Source organism: Anopheles ziemanni, chromosome 3 (assembly GCF_943734765.1).
Source record: "Anopheles ziemanni chromosome 3, idAnoZiCoDA_A2_x.2, whole genome shotgun sequence".
NCBI lineage: Eukaryota > Metazoa > Arthropoda > Insecta > Diptera > Culicidae > Anopheles > Anopheles ziemanni.
The window spans coordinates 83,955,299-83,971,726 of NC_080706.1; the positions used below are offsets into that span (position 1 = coordinate 83,955,299).

A 16,428-nucleotide genomic window follows, 5' to 3' on the forward strand; every position below is an offset into this window, starting at 1 on the left:
TTCGCTAAAAAATGTTGGACGGTATAGCTACTGTTGCTCTAATGGAAAATTAAGGAATCCACTATATATTAATTTATTATTATCAACTCAACTCAACTCAAAATAAGTTCAAGTTGTACCGAATATTTTAGAAAAGTATGCATACATGCATTCAAATGACAGCAAAACATATCAACAGGCATGCAGGCGAACAAAATAAATCAGAATTTTGCTTCGTAGATTTTTTTTAGCTTTCTCTATTTTTCATGGCACATAAAGTTCATCTACATTATGTTGATGGTTTGACAAAATGAGAGCATCGAGACTGTTGAATTTTGATATATCCGCAAAGTGCTCGAAAGCTTTAGCAACCGTTCGAAAGCTCACCCCCATTCAAACGGCAACTGCTCGACGAGCCTCATCGAAAGGCGGAAAATCTCTTACGTCATACATACACACAACCGCCGATGGCACGCGGCCAGTTCGGCTGGAAAATGGTACGATAAGGGTTTCCCAAACCGAACACGCGCCATCCGAACGGGCGCGATCGAGTAACGAACTGCCGAGGAGCGTTGCACGAAGCTGGTCACTGTCGTCGTCGTGGTCGTCCTCGTTGTTGTTGTTGTTTCCGCTTCCTTTCCCAGTGTTCGGTCTTTTCGTACCTTTTTTTGCTGTGCTGCCTGGCTCCTGGCCGTCGACGTATAATCGTGCGCCGTGTGCCGGGGTCGCTGCTGGCGCGAGCTTTCAAGGCTTTTCACTCTGAAGTGATACTCGCAGCGGTGCACACGCAAAAATCGTGACGAAAATCGCGCGCGCGTATCCATCCTTTCCAGGCCAGCGACAACAAGATTCCGGCAGGGTACCGTACGTTCGTTCGTTCGTGCGTTAAGCAGGTTGTTCGATAATTGGCGGGCCGTGTTTCCCTGGAGGAATTTTGCCTTGCCTCGGTGGTCGGTCGTGTAAATTCTTTCCCCCGTCGCGTTCAGTTCGAAGTTCACATCGAGCGCGTGTGTACGGTTTGAGCGGAAGATTATCCTCGGCCCGTTTGAAACCGCCATCTGAACGCGCACAAGTTGCATAAGCGACCGTGGTGTGCGAAACCCGCGTAAAGCAATCGACCACGGTTCCACGCTTCCACGAACCGAGCGTAATCGGGTGAGTTTTTGTTTTTCCCATTAGCCATCTTATCCGGTGCCTGATGCGTGTGACCGTTTCTGTATTTTCAATTTCCTTTACACAAACAAATGGACACCGAAGGTCGCTAGTTGGCCATCGGTGATAAGTTGCGCTAGTTTTTACCATTCTATCACTTTTCCTCCTTTTTCCTCTCGTTTTTACTTTCTTTATCCGTCTTTCTTTTTCCCTAACTATCCCATCCAACTAATTGTGTAACTGTATCATCATCCCGTGCGTGTCACCATCGACCCTAGATCGCCCGAGTGAAGTGATACACACACTAACACACACAAACACACACACACACATACGCAGGCACAAAAACTATCTCCTTCAAGGGCGCCCGAAGCAACCGGAAAGGTAAAGTTTTATCCTTATCCTCACCGCAAAGTCGGTGCGTTTTCTTGCGGAGCTTTGTATCGAAATTTACTACACGTTCTGGTAGCTTTATGGTGCGATTATAAATTACTAGTTTAATTAATATTAAATCGCTTCCCGCTTCTTACGAGCGGGGAGCGTCTGCGAGGAAAGTTGATTTATTAAACCAATCCCTGCACGAAGCAGGCTCACAGGAAGTGGGAAAAACCGTTCTCCTCCCTGTGCGTCTTATCATATCTCAATCTCGGGTTCAAGCTCACCTGCATGAACCTCTTGAGCACACGCAACCGACGGCTGGGGCACAGTTTCCCCCTGTCCAGATCCAATGTCGCTTTCTGCTTCCACTTCGGATGAATAATGCACACCGGATCGACCACGGCTAAGGCCACCAAGCAAGGACTGTCGAGTGGAAATACCCTCCCCCCAGAGTGGGGTTACTGTTTCAACACGGGCAAATGACTCAATGGTGGGCACTTTTCGAACGCAGCACCTCGGCATGACTTTCCCCACCGACGAACCGAAAGCGAATCGATCGTATTCTGTGTGTGTGTGTATGTGTGTATCTGGGTGTGCTTACTTTGCGCTGTTGGCACCGGAATTCCTGCCCCTTTGCCAGCCCTGCCCTCCCTCAGACCACACTGCAATTCCACCCCCGGGTGGCAACCCAATTCCACGCGGCACGTTTCGAAGCCGCTTAGCTTTTTGGTCGCTTATTGATTTCTACCTTCTCAATTTTTGATGCATTTCCCGTGGCCGTGCGCTGGTACGGTGGTACGGTGTGATCCCAGCAGCCCTACCCTTGGCAGCGCAAGCTGGATCGATCGATGGAGGAGTCAGGCCCCGAAGGCTTTGATTTCGTTAGTTACTTCACTTCACGGTCCGCATTCCATCCATGGACGCGATTGCATAAGAGTACGGTTTCGAAGACTCATCCCCGGGCCTGCGTTCTTTTTTGTTTTCCTCCGTGTGGTCCCAGTTCGGTTTCGCTGTAACGTTGAACGTGTAGCCTGGGTTTTCTTCTTCGAGCCATAATTTCCTTTACCTTTCCCGGCACGATTTCTCTTTGCCACATTGCCACCAATCGTCCGATCGCCGCCTCGCTGCTCTTTGGCGACCCGCGAAATAGAGACACTTTTCCCACTTTCTGTACGTTTTTCTCTTCTTTTTTTGTCGCCCCTTCGAGTGGCCACTTGCTCGGATGGCATTCAATCTTACGTGCCACAAAGAAACCACGGTACGGATTGCCGCGTGTGGAGTGGTAATGGAGGCGCCTGGTCGTGACTAACATCAAACGCTTCTGTGCCGAGGAGCTAAACGATTCGGCGTCATTTACATGATTTCGAAACATCATCGACGAGCGTGGTGAGAATCGGTGAACCAAGAGCAACGAAACGTTGAAGTCTGGTGTACATCGTTTCGTTTATTGATCGCACTGAACCGTTGAACAAAGGCCACGCGGGGCATTTTAGTAAGATGGATTCTTTTCAATGTTCCAGCCCCGGAGCAGGGTAATTGAAATATTCTCCTGGCAAAGTTCATTTTTACTGCCTAAGAATCTCTATCTTGAGCCCATTTGATTGACACCAGGGGGGATGAGATGCTGAGGCGAGTGCCATGAGAAATAAAATTCTTGAGGTTCATGAAAAATGTACGATAACCAGAGCCGCGCGTGAGAGAAATTGGCAAAAAATATGCGAAACAAAGGGTTCTGCTGCAATCTCAAACATTCAGTATGCTTTTTCTTATGGGAACATAATTTATCTGTTCAAGATAATTTATTTCATGAACAAATGATGGGATGAATATAGTAGCGTTATAAAAACTCTTGATAAAGCGTGGGACTTCAGTTATGAAAATACCAGATTGTACGTCTTATTGTCATATGTGTGGCATTAGCATAGTAGGACGTATGAATAATATTATTTGGTCCCTCGAAGAGTGGAACGTATGATGGATGCAAGAATAACGAACAACATTCATCTTTGCAATTCTATTCTGTCACGGCTGTGGAGGCTCCACGCCTTAAATAACATCCCACGCACTTTCTTATGATGAATAGTTTGGTAGTCTGTTTTCTGTGCCAGTGCTTTTCGTTTTCTCCTTCGCAATTGCTAAATGTCTAGAGAACCAAAGGCGAACAGCTAAGAAAAGAACCCCACATCAGCGCACGTAAACAACCGCAATTCACCCTTCACTTTAGCCCCCCGAAGAAACAGCCTTTTACCTATCCGTCCGGGCATAAATTATCGTTAACATAAACATAGTTTGTTTGCTCTGTAGGATATACTACCAACCGATCTGATAACAAATTATCAACCGTGTTGTGATGAAAGTCTCGTTAGGCCATGAATAATTTCCATAGCAAATTTCGAAGTGTTCGCAATCCCCCAAATCAGCGTTTGGAGAATTGCACTGGGTGGGTTGTGGAAAATGGTGTAAATTTAGTTACAGTTAGTGATATTAAGCGAGAATAGGTGAAATAAAGTTACTAGTAGTACGCAAAATTTAAGCGATAATAAGATATTGTTTAGCACTTGTTACACAACCCATTAGTAGACAATTTTCGAATACATTTGGCCATTTAATGCAATGCTATGCATGCTGACAGCTTAATACCTAATCAACACAACGCCAAAACATGAGATAGACTTTAGATTTATATTCTAAAATCAGAGATATTGGCATTGAACATGATGGGATAATATTTGAACAACACCATCACATCTACAGATAAGCTGGAATGGACATAAGTAACATATGTGTCAGTTAAGTCTTGAGTATTATAAAGCGTAGAAAATATGGAAATTCTACATACATTTTTGGGCGCCAATACCGGTTTGGATCGCTTTCAAAGTCCCATTTGGTGACGAAACCCGTTATAGCTTGTCGTGTCTGCTAGGAAAAAAATTGAATGTGAAATACAACCTTTTGCGCAACCTTCAATATTGTTCTTTGCGTTTAGCCTTAACAATTTAAAATGTGAATTGTCTCTAATGCAACTAAAGAAATCTACTAAAGAATATTATTTTTCTGCTTATTGTTTGTAATATTGGCAAACCTATTTTTTTTATTGTACCTAAGCTTATTACACTTACTGTACTCATGGTGCACGTGAACTTATACCGCGCACTGTCGGCTGTCATTTTGACGTCTGCGCGCCTTTGTTTACAAATGTTCCTCATTCGCTCGCAGTGTACCACTTGGTCCAGTTCTAGTGCACACGAAAGGCGGAATTTTCGGTGAAAAATCGTTATAATTGTCGATTACCTCTGTTTTGCTCTCTTTGCAAGTTGCGGGAAAATGTTGGAAATAACGTGCAACGATCGTTTGGGCAAGAAGGTGCGCGTCAAGTGCAACCCGGAGGACACTATCGGTGACCTGAAAAAGCTGATCGCTGCCCAAACCGGGACGCGGTACGACAAAATAGTGCTGAAGAAATGGTACACAATTTACAAGGATAACATCAAACTAGCGGACTATGAAATACACGATGGAATGAACATTGAGCTGTACTACCAGTGAAACAGCAGGCTCGCACAGCTTTACATTGGAGAAACAGAGGAAGTTCCTGTTGTGTGGGTTTCCTTTCGCGGTTCACCAATCGCGTATCCATAACAACGCTAACAAAGTGCAAAAGGCTGGGCTACGGTATGAAACATTGTGGTAACATTCGGAACGGCGTAAAAAAGATGTTTCCGTTTGGAAAAAAGTCCAGATTCAACACAAAAGAAAACTTATATTGTCGCAAAAATATGGTAATGTTTGGTATCATATTTTTTCAGTTCCAAACAAATGTCTACGATTATATTGTAAAAGGATCAGAGTAAAAAATAAAATGTTAAGTTGCTTCTAACAAATTAACTGGTTCTTTCTTGAAATAACTATAGCTGTGAAGGAAACTATACTATCCTATTGCATTTCTGAAGCCAAATATGTAATTCTTATGCTAGCCTTCTTTTACAAAGACGTTTCCATAACGTGAGAGGGGCATTCCTACAACACGCTGGTACGATAGAAAAAGTTTAATGAGCAAATTGTGCTTATGTGGTTTCATCAGACGCCTTTATATGATATGAATATTTGTCGGAAGTTATGCGGAACATATGGTCCAACTGGAACCACAACCCAACTGTCTCTCCCTGGGACTTTCTCTTGACTAATAGTAATTGTAAGGCTAGTAAAGGTATTCGAGGGTCCGCGCCAGTCGAGCGGTAGCACCTCGACATCTTGGCTTCGAATCCCAAACCAGGCTAGGTCCTCGCCTGTACGAGAGGGCTGACTATCCAAGTACATAAATGGATAACACAAGGGTCTTGTAAGCCCTTAACGGGCAGGCATGCCAGCCAATATTATATGGTCGTTACGCCAAGAAGAAGAAACATAGGAAAAGTGGCGGAGCTGAAGCGTACCACCGGGAAACGTGACAGGAATGCGAATTATTTCGCAATAATTGTTAATGCAAAATATTCAATTCGTTGGTAGGATTCTATTGCAAGTTTAGGTGACGTGTTGAAAGCTTGCAGAAAAATGTGGATAAGAGAAAATTCCCTTTTTAAACAGTTTTCTTGCATTCACCTTCCCGGATGTCGCAAAAATTGAATCGGACAGAGATAAAAGACAGGAGATCAGTAATGAAAGAGTGTGCTAGCAACACCAGCATATTTCGCTCCCAGATTATGACTGTGCGTTGGCGATCCCGTTCTGGCCGACTTGAACAGATAGCGTGCTGGTCTCCTTCAGCAGCTCTCCCGGGAGAGCGCTGTGTGACATTGAGAGATCGCATGTTGTGTTCACTCGCAGCAGTGCTGAAGAACGAGAGCACTTCCTCAGTGCTCATAGCAAACGTTAAAACAGAATGCAGTCCTACTCTTACTCCTTGATAATTGGTACTCGGACATCGCGATCCTGTTCACAGCAAAGCAAAACGAGTTGCGCCAGATCCTGCAGTAACAGGAAGTGGATTTCTACTCCTTCCGTACACTCCGACTCAACTAACTTAATGACAATTTTCATATAAAAGAATAAATCCTGTTATCTCTGTTCATGTAATACGTAAAAGTATAAAATAAATTAAATGAAAAACTAAATTTTCAAAACAACAGTTTTTCCTGAAACGTACTAAAAAATAAAAAATAATGTAAGTTACATGACATATGTATTTATGTATCAGTTTTTTGTTTTTGACATTATTCGCATAGCATCGTAGATGGCGATCGAACTGAGAGCAATCTCGATGCAATGCGAATAATGATCAAAAACAAAAAACTGATACATAAATACATATGTCATGTAACTTACATTATTTTTTATTTTTTAGTACGTTTCAGGAAAAACTGTTGTTTTGAAAATTTATTTTTTCATTTAATTTATTATACAACCAATTCGTATAAATACTTGTAAGCATTGATCCATAACTGACTTATTCTATACTATAATCTTTTCGCTGTTGAAATGCATTGTAAAGTATTTTTAAAAGCCTTACCATTCCAGCAGAGTTTTCAACAGCATAATTAAAAGAGAATTCTTACAAAGGCACAGTCTGTCACCAAAACAGAGTGTTACAAAGTATTTCCATTCGTATTGAAGTGCCTCTCATTACATGCTATCCTGCCATGATATGCAACCGAATGCACAAGGGTGAAATGGGAACCAAAACCTTCTTGTCGATAGTGACACAGCTCATTAGACTAAGTCCCAATGCTCAAGAATTTGTAAGCCCTTGTTTAAAATGTGCTTTTCCCAATTAGCCTTTGGCGTTCTTTTACTTCTGTTATTCTTGTACAGTTCTCCGTCCGACGATAGAAGCTACATATTCCTACCAACTCATTCCATCCAACTAGCAGTAGCACACGAACATACATACACACATACACACACACAGGCAACGACACCAATGATCGCTCGAAGTAATCCTTTTTATTGAAATCGATAAATCAACGGCGAACACCATGGACGGAACGGCACCAAGGGATTCGCGTCCAAAATGGGATTCGATTCCAAACGCGAAAGGATATTGGCCCGGGCTAAGGGAGAGGGTTTTTTGCCAATATGTCACTCCCGTTGCACCGGGTTTGCTACCTCGTCTTCCGCCCACCAACCTCCGGCACGCGGTCGTGCGGAGGATTCGTCGTTGCTAAATCGCTTGCGGTCTCGGTAGGCATACCATGCGCTCTGGCGAAGCCCATTTACCGTGTGATTGTATTAGTCACCATTTTTCATCCATATCCGAACAGGAGCTCGACAAATATAATGGCGCACTGTAATTGCAACTCGTGACGGCCTACGAGGGACATTCGTTTTCCATTCGCGGGTGTAGGGTAAGGAGAGTTTGGCGAACGCAGAACATGGGATGGATTTGTCAATCTCGAACTACCAGCAAATGGAAATGTCTGGTGCTAGTTGAGAGTCGCTTGTTGCTTACCACCGGGTTTTTAGTGCCTGGTGGCGGAGGAGTGTTGTCGTTAGAGTGTTCCCGGTATTCGTTGGCTTACGCTATTCAGTCCGACCGCAATCTCAATTCCATACTTAGGTGGTGAAAGGAAGGCACCATTTCTATCCAGACAACTTTGTACAACATATGCTCAAGTCCATAAACACGAGTGAAATAGAGAGCCCGAGTGAGGGCGGAAAAGTTTCGTGAACGCAAGCTTAAGAACTTCTATTGGCGCTGGGCCTAGAGAAAGCAAACGCCGGAGTACTATCGGCTGCGGCCGGCAGAGGAAGTCGTAGAAGTGATTGGGCAAATTTTCACCGATGATTGACGATGGTACGGGTGGGGTGGGTAAAAAGTGTGCCAAGCGTCCCGTGACGCAATCGATCGACTCCCCGGATAAGCCATTACGTCGACCGACCGGCCGATCGATCGTGGACCGTTGACAGGTGAGGCTGAGGCCGGATATTTCAATCAGTCACGTCCGATTGCGCTCAATGATGAAAGTAATACCGCAAAAGCACCAAGTGCCGTACTTGGCCGTGGGCCGACCACGACACACGTGAGCTTGTGGTATCATTTTACTAAATACGTTGCCAGTCTCGACTGTTCGATATAGGTGGTTTTAATAAATCCTGCCAACATTGTGTGCCAGTGACAAGCCGGTTGATACTGTGCCCATACTGTGGTGGTGGTCCATTCGAGGTGACACGTGCTGCTAATTAGTTTCCGGTGTACTTTCAATCGTATGGCTGGCATGGTGGTGATAGGATAAATACCACATTGTATGCAACTGAGGAGTGGACGATTCCAGAACGTATGTTTCAGTATATGCATAAATGGCAGCTTGCCTAATGAATAAATTGATGCAATATGACGTGCTTCGAAAAGGAACACTAAACTGCTATCGATTCATAGGCAATCATGTTTGTAGCATATGCGTCGCTCTATTGCTATCGTTTATTACGTTCGATCTCATTATTGTTCGAGTATTGTTAGAGGTTTATGTTAGCCTTCGTCAGATCAAAATGAAAAAAAAAATCAATGAATATAAGGCTTACTCCTTAACAGTTAACATGATAAAATAAAATTTGGACCTTTTGATTTTGAAGCGATTTTTGCTACTTAAAGTGGGTGGTTTAATTATTTTGTAAATAAGACTCGTTATTGGATCAAAACTTTGATGGTAATTTATATGTTACAATATGCTGAAGTTTACTTTGGTATTAGCTCAATGATACATCCAAATTTTCGAAATTTTGCTGCAATTTTGTTGTATAATCCGTCTGTTAACACTGTGACTTTTGCGTTTATTGCTAGAGATTTAGTTATTTTTTTACGATTTCTATCAGCTGTCTAAAAAAACAAAATTCGGATATTCTTACCTTCCCCACTAGCAGCACGCGTCCTGAAGAAACGTCAAAGTATATCAAGGATCTTTTGTCGCTGGTATGAGTAATGGAAAGGATAATATTTTCGTAGGATGCTCCCCCAAAAAAGCACCTCATACCAAGCGGATCGGGTTGTTGCCACCGGAATGGTAGTGTTTGTCTATTTTACGATGTTTTGCGAAACGTACGTGCCTAGGGCATGGGGCGTCCTGTCCTCCTGCAAGGTGTACACACGGAGGCAATCTAACCAGAACAACTAGAGCAGATGGGCCCAGGGATGCGGTTTATTGAATTTATAATAACATAAAAGCGAAGTATATGTTTTTCCCATTATAAGTTTGGCCGGGCTTCTAGTTTGTGCTTGTTTGTTTTGCAAAAGAAATGGAGAGAAAGAAAAAAAAGCTTGGGGTTTTCATGCCAGCCTCGACGGCCAACAAAATGAACGAAAATACAGAAAGTGCCCCCGAGGCGCAACTCCAGGCCGGTTTTCATCCTGTTTTAATTGAATCCTTGTCAGTAGCCTGCGGGGTGTCAACAACGTGTGGGATGATAGTGATTCCCTTTTTTGTGCTGAGTAGAAAAATGTTGAGCAGCTGCAGGGGTTGAAACCTTCAATGTGTTACCCTAGTTTCCAGTGAAATACTTTTTGTAACCAAGATAACCGAACCCTATCGCTGTTTGAAATGTAATTCCTGTTGAGTTTTGCTATCATTTCGTCCCATTTCTGTCTCCGGATTTCTCTGATTTTATTGGATTGTTTTAATTAGATTCAAATTTTCGCTTCGCCCAAGAGGTGTTTGCTTTCAATCTTAGTACAGACAAAGGATAAACCTTTTTTATAGCTTTTTCACCTAGTTCCTCCAGCCTCAAGTGGATACTGAAGCGAGGAAACGAAATTCCATCACGAAACGTATCGGGCAGAAGACGGAATAAAAACAATCGACACGACACTTTCAATACACATCTGATTGCGAGCGAAAGTCGGTCGGACAGGGGAAACTTTGCCTTCGAGGTGGATCGTGCCGACATCGAGGTGCCGATAAGAAAGAACGCCGAGTCATGGAATTCAATTTGAATCTGAAGTGTGCGTTGAGCTGCACAGAGAATGGTTCCTGTTGCGAAGAAAAGGTTTCTGGTCGTGATACTACGGAACGTACCTTTGCATGCTGGGAAATGTTTCTGTAGCCCGAAAGAGGAGCTCGGGTGCAATAATGCAATCTAGTGGCGAGCATTGCAGGTAGCACTTTTTAGCATATAAATGTGCCCGGGAAACAGTGGCCCCAGCCACAAGAGGGGAGAATGATTTATAATTCATTCGGTGTTACGAAATGAGTTTTCTGAAGTTATGGGCTGCGTGCATTAAATCGGAACACCGGAGACTCAATGCGATGTGATGTTTTATTAATACAGATTCCCATTACGTAAGTTACTATTGAAATGTATTCAAAGAACCACATTTATAAAATAATAGACAGCTTTGTTTTTATTTTGCTTTTTAACAATTCATATGACACATGTGCCTCGCACTTGTTTGGCATTTTGTACATGTTCTACTAACTTCTCTGCATTTTTACTAAATTATCTGAGTACGTATATCCTTTTCCGCATGGATTTCCTTTTCGAATTTCCCAATTTTTCAGAACGATCTAGTAATTTATGTTTCATTCTGTTACATATTACTGATCTTATTTCATTACTTTCTCATGGAATCAAATCTCGCCACTTCTCCAATCGAATGTGATTAAAAGCAACCCACATGGAGGACAATGAAGCAAAACACTTAATGTATTGCTTTCACTGTATGGGGCAAAAAGGGTGTAATAAAAGGTCGGTACTTTTTCGAGCCAATGAACCATTAGTTGTTCCACCCGATTGGCCACAAAGGCGTTCCGATAGGAAAATCAATGTACCGTAGTGACTTTTTGTCCTTTTCTCTCCAAAGTATTTACCCATGTTTATAATGTGGTTCAACGAATACTTTTTCCAATGGAGTTTTTTTTATATTCTTTTCAAACCCGGACATTTGTATGTGAGGACCGTGAGCTGAGTGTCCGGTTGCAGGAAAATCGAACCGGTCATCAGGTTGTACCGTGTGGGTCAGTGATATGCCGGCATGGACCAACGCCAGCTTTTGTCCAGCCCGGTTGATCCGGACCAGAAGGTGGCTTTCATTGCTTTTACAGCGCGGTGAAGGAGAAGTGGGGTCAGTAAAGCCTGCGGCAAGCTTAGATTAGTTGAAATGAAGAAAAAAAAGAAAAATTCCCAACAACACTACATCCGACGTAGGGAATTTCGATCGAGCTGCCCTTTCGTTGGTTTCTTTCTTTTCCATGAAGGAAGTGGTTCCTCTAGGCTTCTGGTTCACCTGTCGGTATTGCCCCGGTTGACGCACAGCAGAACGCACCGGGAACATTCCCAGCCTTAGCTGGAATGATATTTCTCTTTTTCCTCTGAGCTACCGGAGTCGGCACGATGTCCGGATGATCCCGAACTTTTCGTACCATAGGGCAGCGTTCCTTCGTTACGCTTACCTCCATGGGCACCAGTTTCATACCTTGTTTCGCATTGGAAATCGATTGCTTGGAAAAACTCATTTCGGATTCGCTTGTGCTCTTTTTTCTGCGTACGAATCAATATGCAGTCGGTTGCTAGGTGAGACGGCCGGGAAAATCCTGGAAACTCCTGCTCGAACCAAATGGGTCACGGATTACGACATTGAACGACGACGCAGTGGTAACGCCGTTCGGAAGAAAAGGGAAAACTGGCACAACTGTGTCGTAAATAATTAAACATTAGTGGAACCAGCAGGAAAATGCTCTTAATTAAAATGTACACAAGAATCCGTCCACTGTGGGGGAGAGTTTTCCCCAGCGGGTCCAACTCTCGGGCGAGAAGAAAAAACTGTCTTTCTGCATTCTCGTACAGCCAGCATCGAGAGGCCAGAAAACGGCGGGAGGTGTCACAGGAAAAACACCTGTTCCACCCGATTGTTTCAGCAGTCCTCCGGGTTCGCCTTCCACAATGTCCTTACCTTCCTTCAAAAGGGCAGAAGACTGCTATTAAGCCTCTGAGTGTAATTAGTATTGATTGCGATGGCTACCGTGGAAGGATCGTACCCGGTTGGTGTTGTGGGGATACGTGATAATTAAGATAGATTCTTGCACACCCGCACCTGCTGGAAAACCCCCAGTGACACTGAACGGCAATCAAGCTGCCGGGTGAGCTGCAGGTAGAATGAGGTGGGTTTATTCACACCGACCTATACGGCACACGCAGCCACACAAATAAACGAACATCACACCTAGACACGGCTCTCTGGACCTCTGGGGCGTTGAAACAGCTGTTGCACTTCTTGATTGCACTTATTTTCCCACCGACACCACACACGCACAAATATCGTTGAAAATCGGAATCAAATGGAAAACCGGCCCCTTGTCACCTCGTCCACACCGGGTACGGTCAGTGGCGAGTCGGAATGCCACAAGCGGGTCTGTCCTTTGCCGACGCCCACCAGCAGGGCGTGCAAATTGGATTAAAAAGAGCCCGAAGGTTGAGTGACCGCACCGGAGAGCACGAAAGGTTAAATGTTTTATGTGCAGGCCGGTATTTGCCGCCTCGGCAAACCGTTCTCGGTGCTGCCGATGGGTCCGATAACGATAACGGCCGGCTTAACGACATTTCAACCCTTTTATGAGTCGAGTGTTCCGTTTGGTTGGAGTGGACACAGATCGGCGTATTGCGGCAAATGTGACACTGACATTGGTTCCATCGTTACATTTAACCTATTCCGCAAACATTAGCATGGAAGACAAGCAAAATCAATTATTATGATGGTCCTTGTTTATGGTAAGAAGGCCAATTTGACAATAATCAAATTCAAGACATGAATAGTAGAAAGAAATAGGTTGTAAAAATTTGCCATAAATAGTTAGATTGAATTTGTAAAGCATATATTTTACGGTGAAAAAACACTTTCTAAAGAAAGAATCACGAATGATTCAATCACAACTTGATTGAATGTGCCAAAATAGTGTTTTTTGATAATATGCTGTTTTCTGAATCTGAGTTTATTTTAACTAATTTTTTAGTTTGGAAAACGTCACATAAAAACTTGTACTATTTCCCTTAATATGTAATTACATTTGTTGTTTGTTGATTATATGTGTAGCCAGTGCGTACTATATTTTTTTCTTAAAAATGCCATCTTGTTCAAATAGAAAGTTGTGTATCGGCAAAATTCAGAGTGAAGATGAAATAGGCTGATCATTTGTATGTATATTTCTTGATTTTTGTTATTTTGCGATTATAAATTCCATAGCTTATTGTTTTTTTTTCATTCTTCCTTCTCGATGCAATATGTTCTGGGAAAAACTAACAAAATTAAATTAAGTGTTAGAAGCTCAGAGAACTGCTATAAATATCGATGTTTCAAATTACTTATAATACATTTAAGGGTTGGAATTGGCCAATCGTCATCAAATGGCGCTGGCAAAATTTCATCGATTGCACAGCCATTCGGGAAAGGGATTTTCCCAAAGCCTAGCCCGGACGCACCCGCGGCAAGGGGTGACTCGAGAGACAATTATTGGCCAGCGGAAGCTAATGGCATCATTTGCCATTTTAACGCTCACTAATAGCCCATTTGGTGCCCGCAATGTGTCGGTCCCGCCTCCCCGGTAGCTATGACTTAAGCACCGAGCATGAAAGCTCTCCCACGATGCAACGAGCCGCGCCCGTGTTGCCGGAAATGGAGACTAAGGGATTTGCATTCACGCGTCACTTGTGACGATCCCGTTTGCACGCCTATTTTATGCATGACAGTCGATTATTAGCCAGGAAGCTAGTTTGGAGCTGAACGGTCGGATTGTGTGTTTGTATGTTGTGCATAATTTATTCATCGTTTTGCCCTCAAATGCGATTGTGCCGTTAAAACCTGTGGTTAGCGAACGTGAATTAATAATGATTTAGCCTAACTGATTTATTGGCCATGACAACTAATCGAATTGTTCCGCAAAACCCGGTAGCTTGCAGTGGAAAAATGTTGCTCCTTACCATAGAACATTTTAGTGCAGAAAGAATCGGTTCCCGGTAATTCAGTTTGACAAATGGAAATTGCGCCACAGACCACGTTATAATAACGAAACGAGTAAAAAAAAAGCATTGGAAATCATTTTTCAACGTGTAATTTATCGAAACGGCTATTTTTCTACCGAATTCATTTTTTAGAGCGAGCCAAGCGTCATAGAAAAAAAATTGTCGCCCGTAAATAGCTTCTTTTGCTAAACCGCTAAACGAAACGGGAAGGAACTGGAACCACCATAGTGTGGTTTACCTTGGGCGAGGGTAATGGCAACCTGTTCGTTAGCCTAGCCGGAACGACGTGTCCATAAATAATGGCCATTCTGGGCGTCGTCATCGTGGACTTCGTCGTTCCAGCAAGCCTTGGAAGAAGCAAAACCCGAAAAGAACGTTGCGAACGTTAGAAAGGTAAGTCAAAAATTGGGCGTTAAGCGAAGCCGAGCCGGCAAGCAAACAGTCGTGAAGTAAAAACCTGAAGCTTTCCGAGAAACGCAAACGCCCTCAAGCGGACCGACCGGATTCGCATCCTTTCGGATATCCCCGCGGGGTGTTTTATCAGCCCGAAAGGGACCGCCCGTTCCGGGTTCGTGCGTCATAAGCGGATAAAAGTCAGACATCGAAAAGTCCACAGGTGTACCCGACAGGCGCACCCTGGGTTTGTCCAAAGCGAAGCCGGCCGATTGTGAGATTAGTTCACGTGGGAAGCGGACTAGGCGAATGGAATGAGTTTAGTCCGGAAACGAAATCACCGCCATATTTGGTCACCATGAAGATTCGCACGGCATGTGTACCGAGCTGGTTCCGGGTCTGGTCGGTTCCCCAGTCGGACTATCAAAATAATCATATTTTTTCGATAAAAGGCAAGATAAATCCACCCACATGGGAAGTAAGAAGCAGCCCGTCTTCCTGTGGTGAAACATTCGTCGTTGTGCTTTTATGAGTGACCATCATGAAAAAAACTCAAAGAATAGAAAGATTAAATCTACCGACCTTGACATGATATGTACTATTTAGTGGAGAACAGAACAATACAATTAGGAGTACAACCATATTTATTCAGTTTCTTTCCGTTTCACGTAAGAAAAATAGCAAAAAATGCAAATACATGACCATTAAAACAACAGAGCATTACTACATTTGTCATATTAAAAAGATGAGCATATTTCAACAGTTTACATGTGAGTTGTTTACATTCAGTGACTACTTTTTCATTTCTCCGTAATGGTTTAACCATAAAATGTTTTAAAAAACATGTAGATAATGCAATATCAAAGGTCTGCAATGTCAAACTGTTAGCAAACCACAGACTATATTTTTGTCCTGTTTGTTCAAAACCAGTTTTATTATTTTCTTAATTTGATTCACCATTAGTAACACAATACATTTTACAAACTGTATTTGAAATCAGGTAATATGTTAATGAGGTATTATTCAAGTAAGCAACAATGGCGCCTCAATTACTTACAAGCCAATTCAAATTTCAACTCATTAAAATCTATTTCAACCTTAATGGTTCTTCGTTCCAACCCGAAACAATTTGAAAACAAATGTGTATGCCCGTTGTTTGACCATCAAACATTATTCTCGATGCGATCTAATCTGAACGCTTCGTGAACGCGGCATCTCTTGACATTAGTGCACCGATGCACGACGCAATACGAAACGATGTGATGCACCGGTTATTACAACTATTCCCATCAACAACATGCAACCGTTCATGTGAAAGGCAATAGATGTGTATTTGTTTGCGCGCTCGGAATGAAGGCCTCTTTAAAAAAAATGCTTTGCACGTGACATCGATCGGTCCATGTTTCGGTACAAGCCTTCACAGCACGAGTGGTTCACTCAGGATGGATTTATCAGTACGACTGCATTGTGTATTGGAAAAGGCAACGCGAAAGGATCATGGAATGTGACAACTATTTTACAACTATGTACACCTGAGTCTTGTGAGAGCAGGGATGGTGATGAAGAGACAAAAAAATACAGAATCAC

At 43.1% G+C, this 16,428-nt stretch overlaps 2 protein-coding genes across 2 annotated transcripts in view; both read left to right on the top strand.

Moving 5' to 3' along the window:
* LOC131285526 (neuromodulin) overlaps positions 1-16,428 on the top strand; it is a 58,218-nt gene that overhangs the window by 954 nt on the left and 40,836 nt on the right. The gene's annotated exons all lie outside the window — the stretch shown is intronic.
* Positions 4,730-5,384, top strand: LOC131285527 (ubiquitin-like protein 5). Its single transcript, XM_058314385.1, has one exon. It carries the CDS (start codon positions 4,834-4,836, stop codon positions 5,053-5,055), a length of 222 nt encoding a protein of 73 aa, XP_058170368.1. The 5' UTR covers positions 4,730-4,833; the 3' UTR covers positions 5,056-5,384.

What these genes read in the sequence shown, in the direction of transcription:
- LOC131285527 (XM_058314385.1), top strand. Translation starts at nt 4,834, where the DNA reads ATGTTGGAAATAACGTGCAACGATCGTTTGGGCAAGAAGGTGCGCGTC.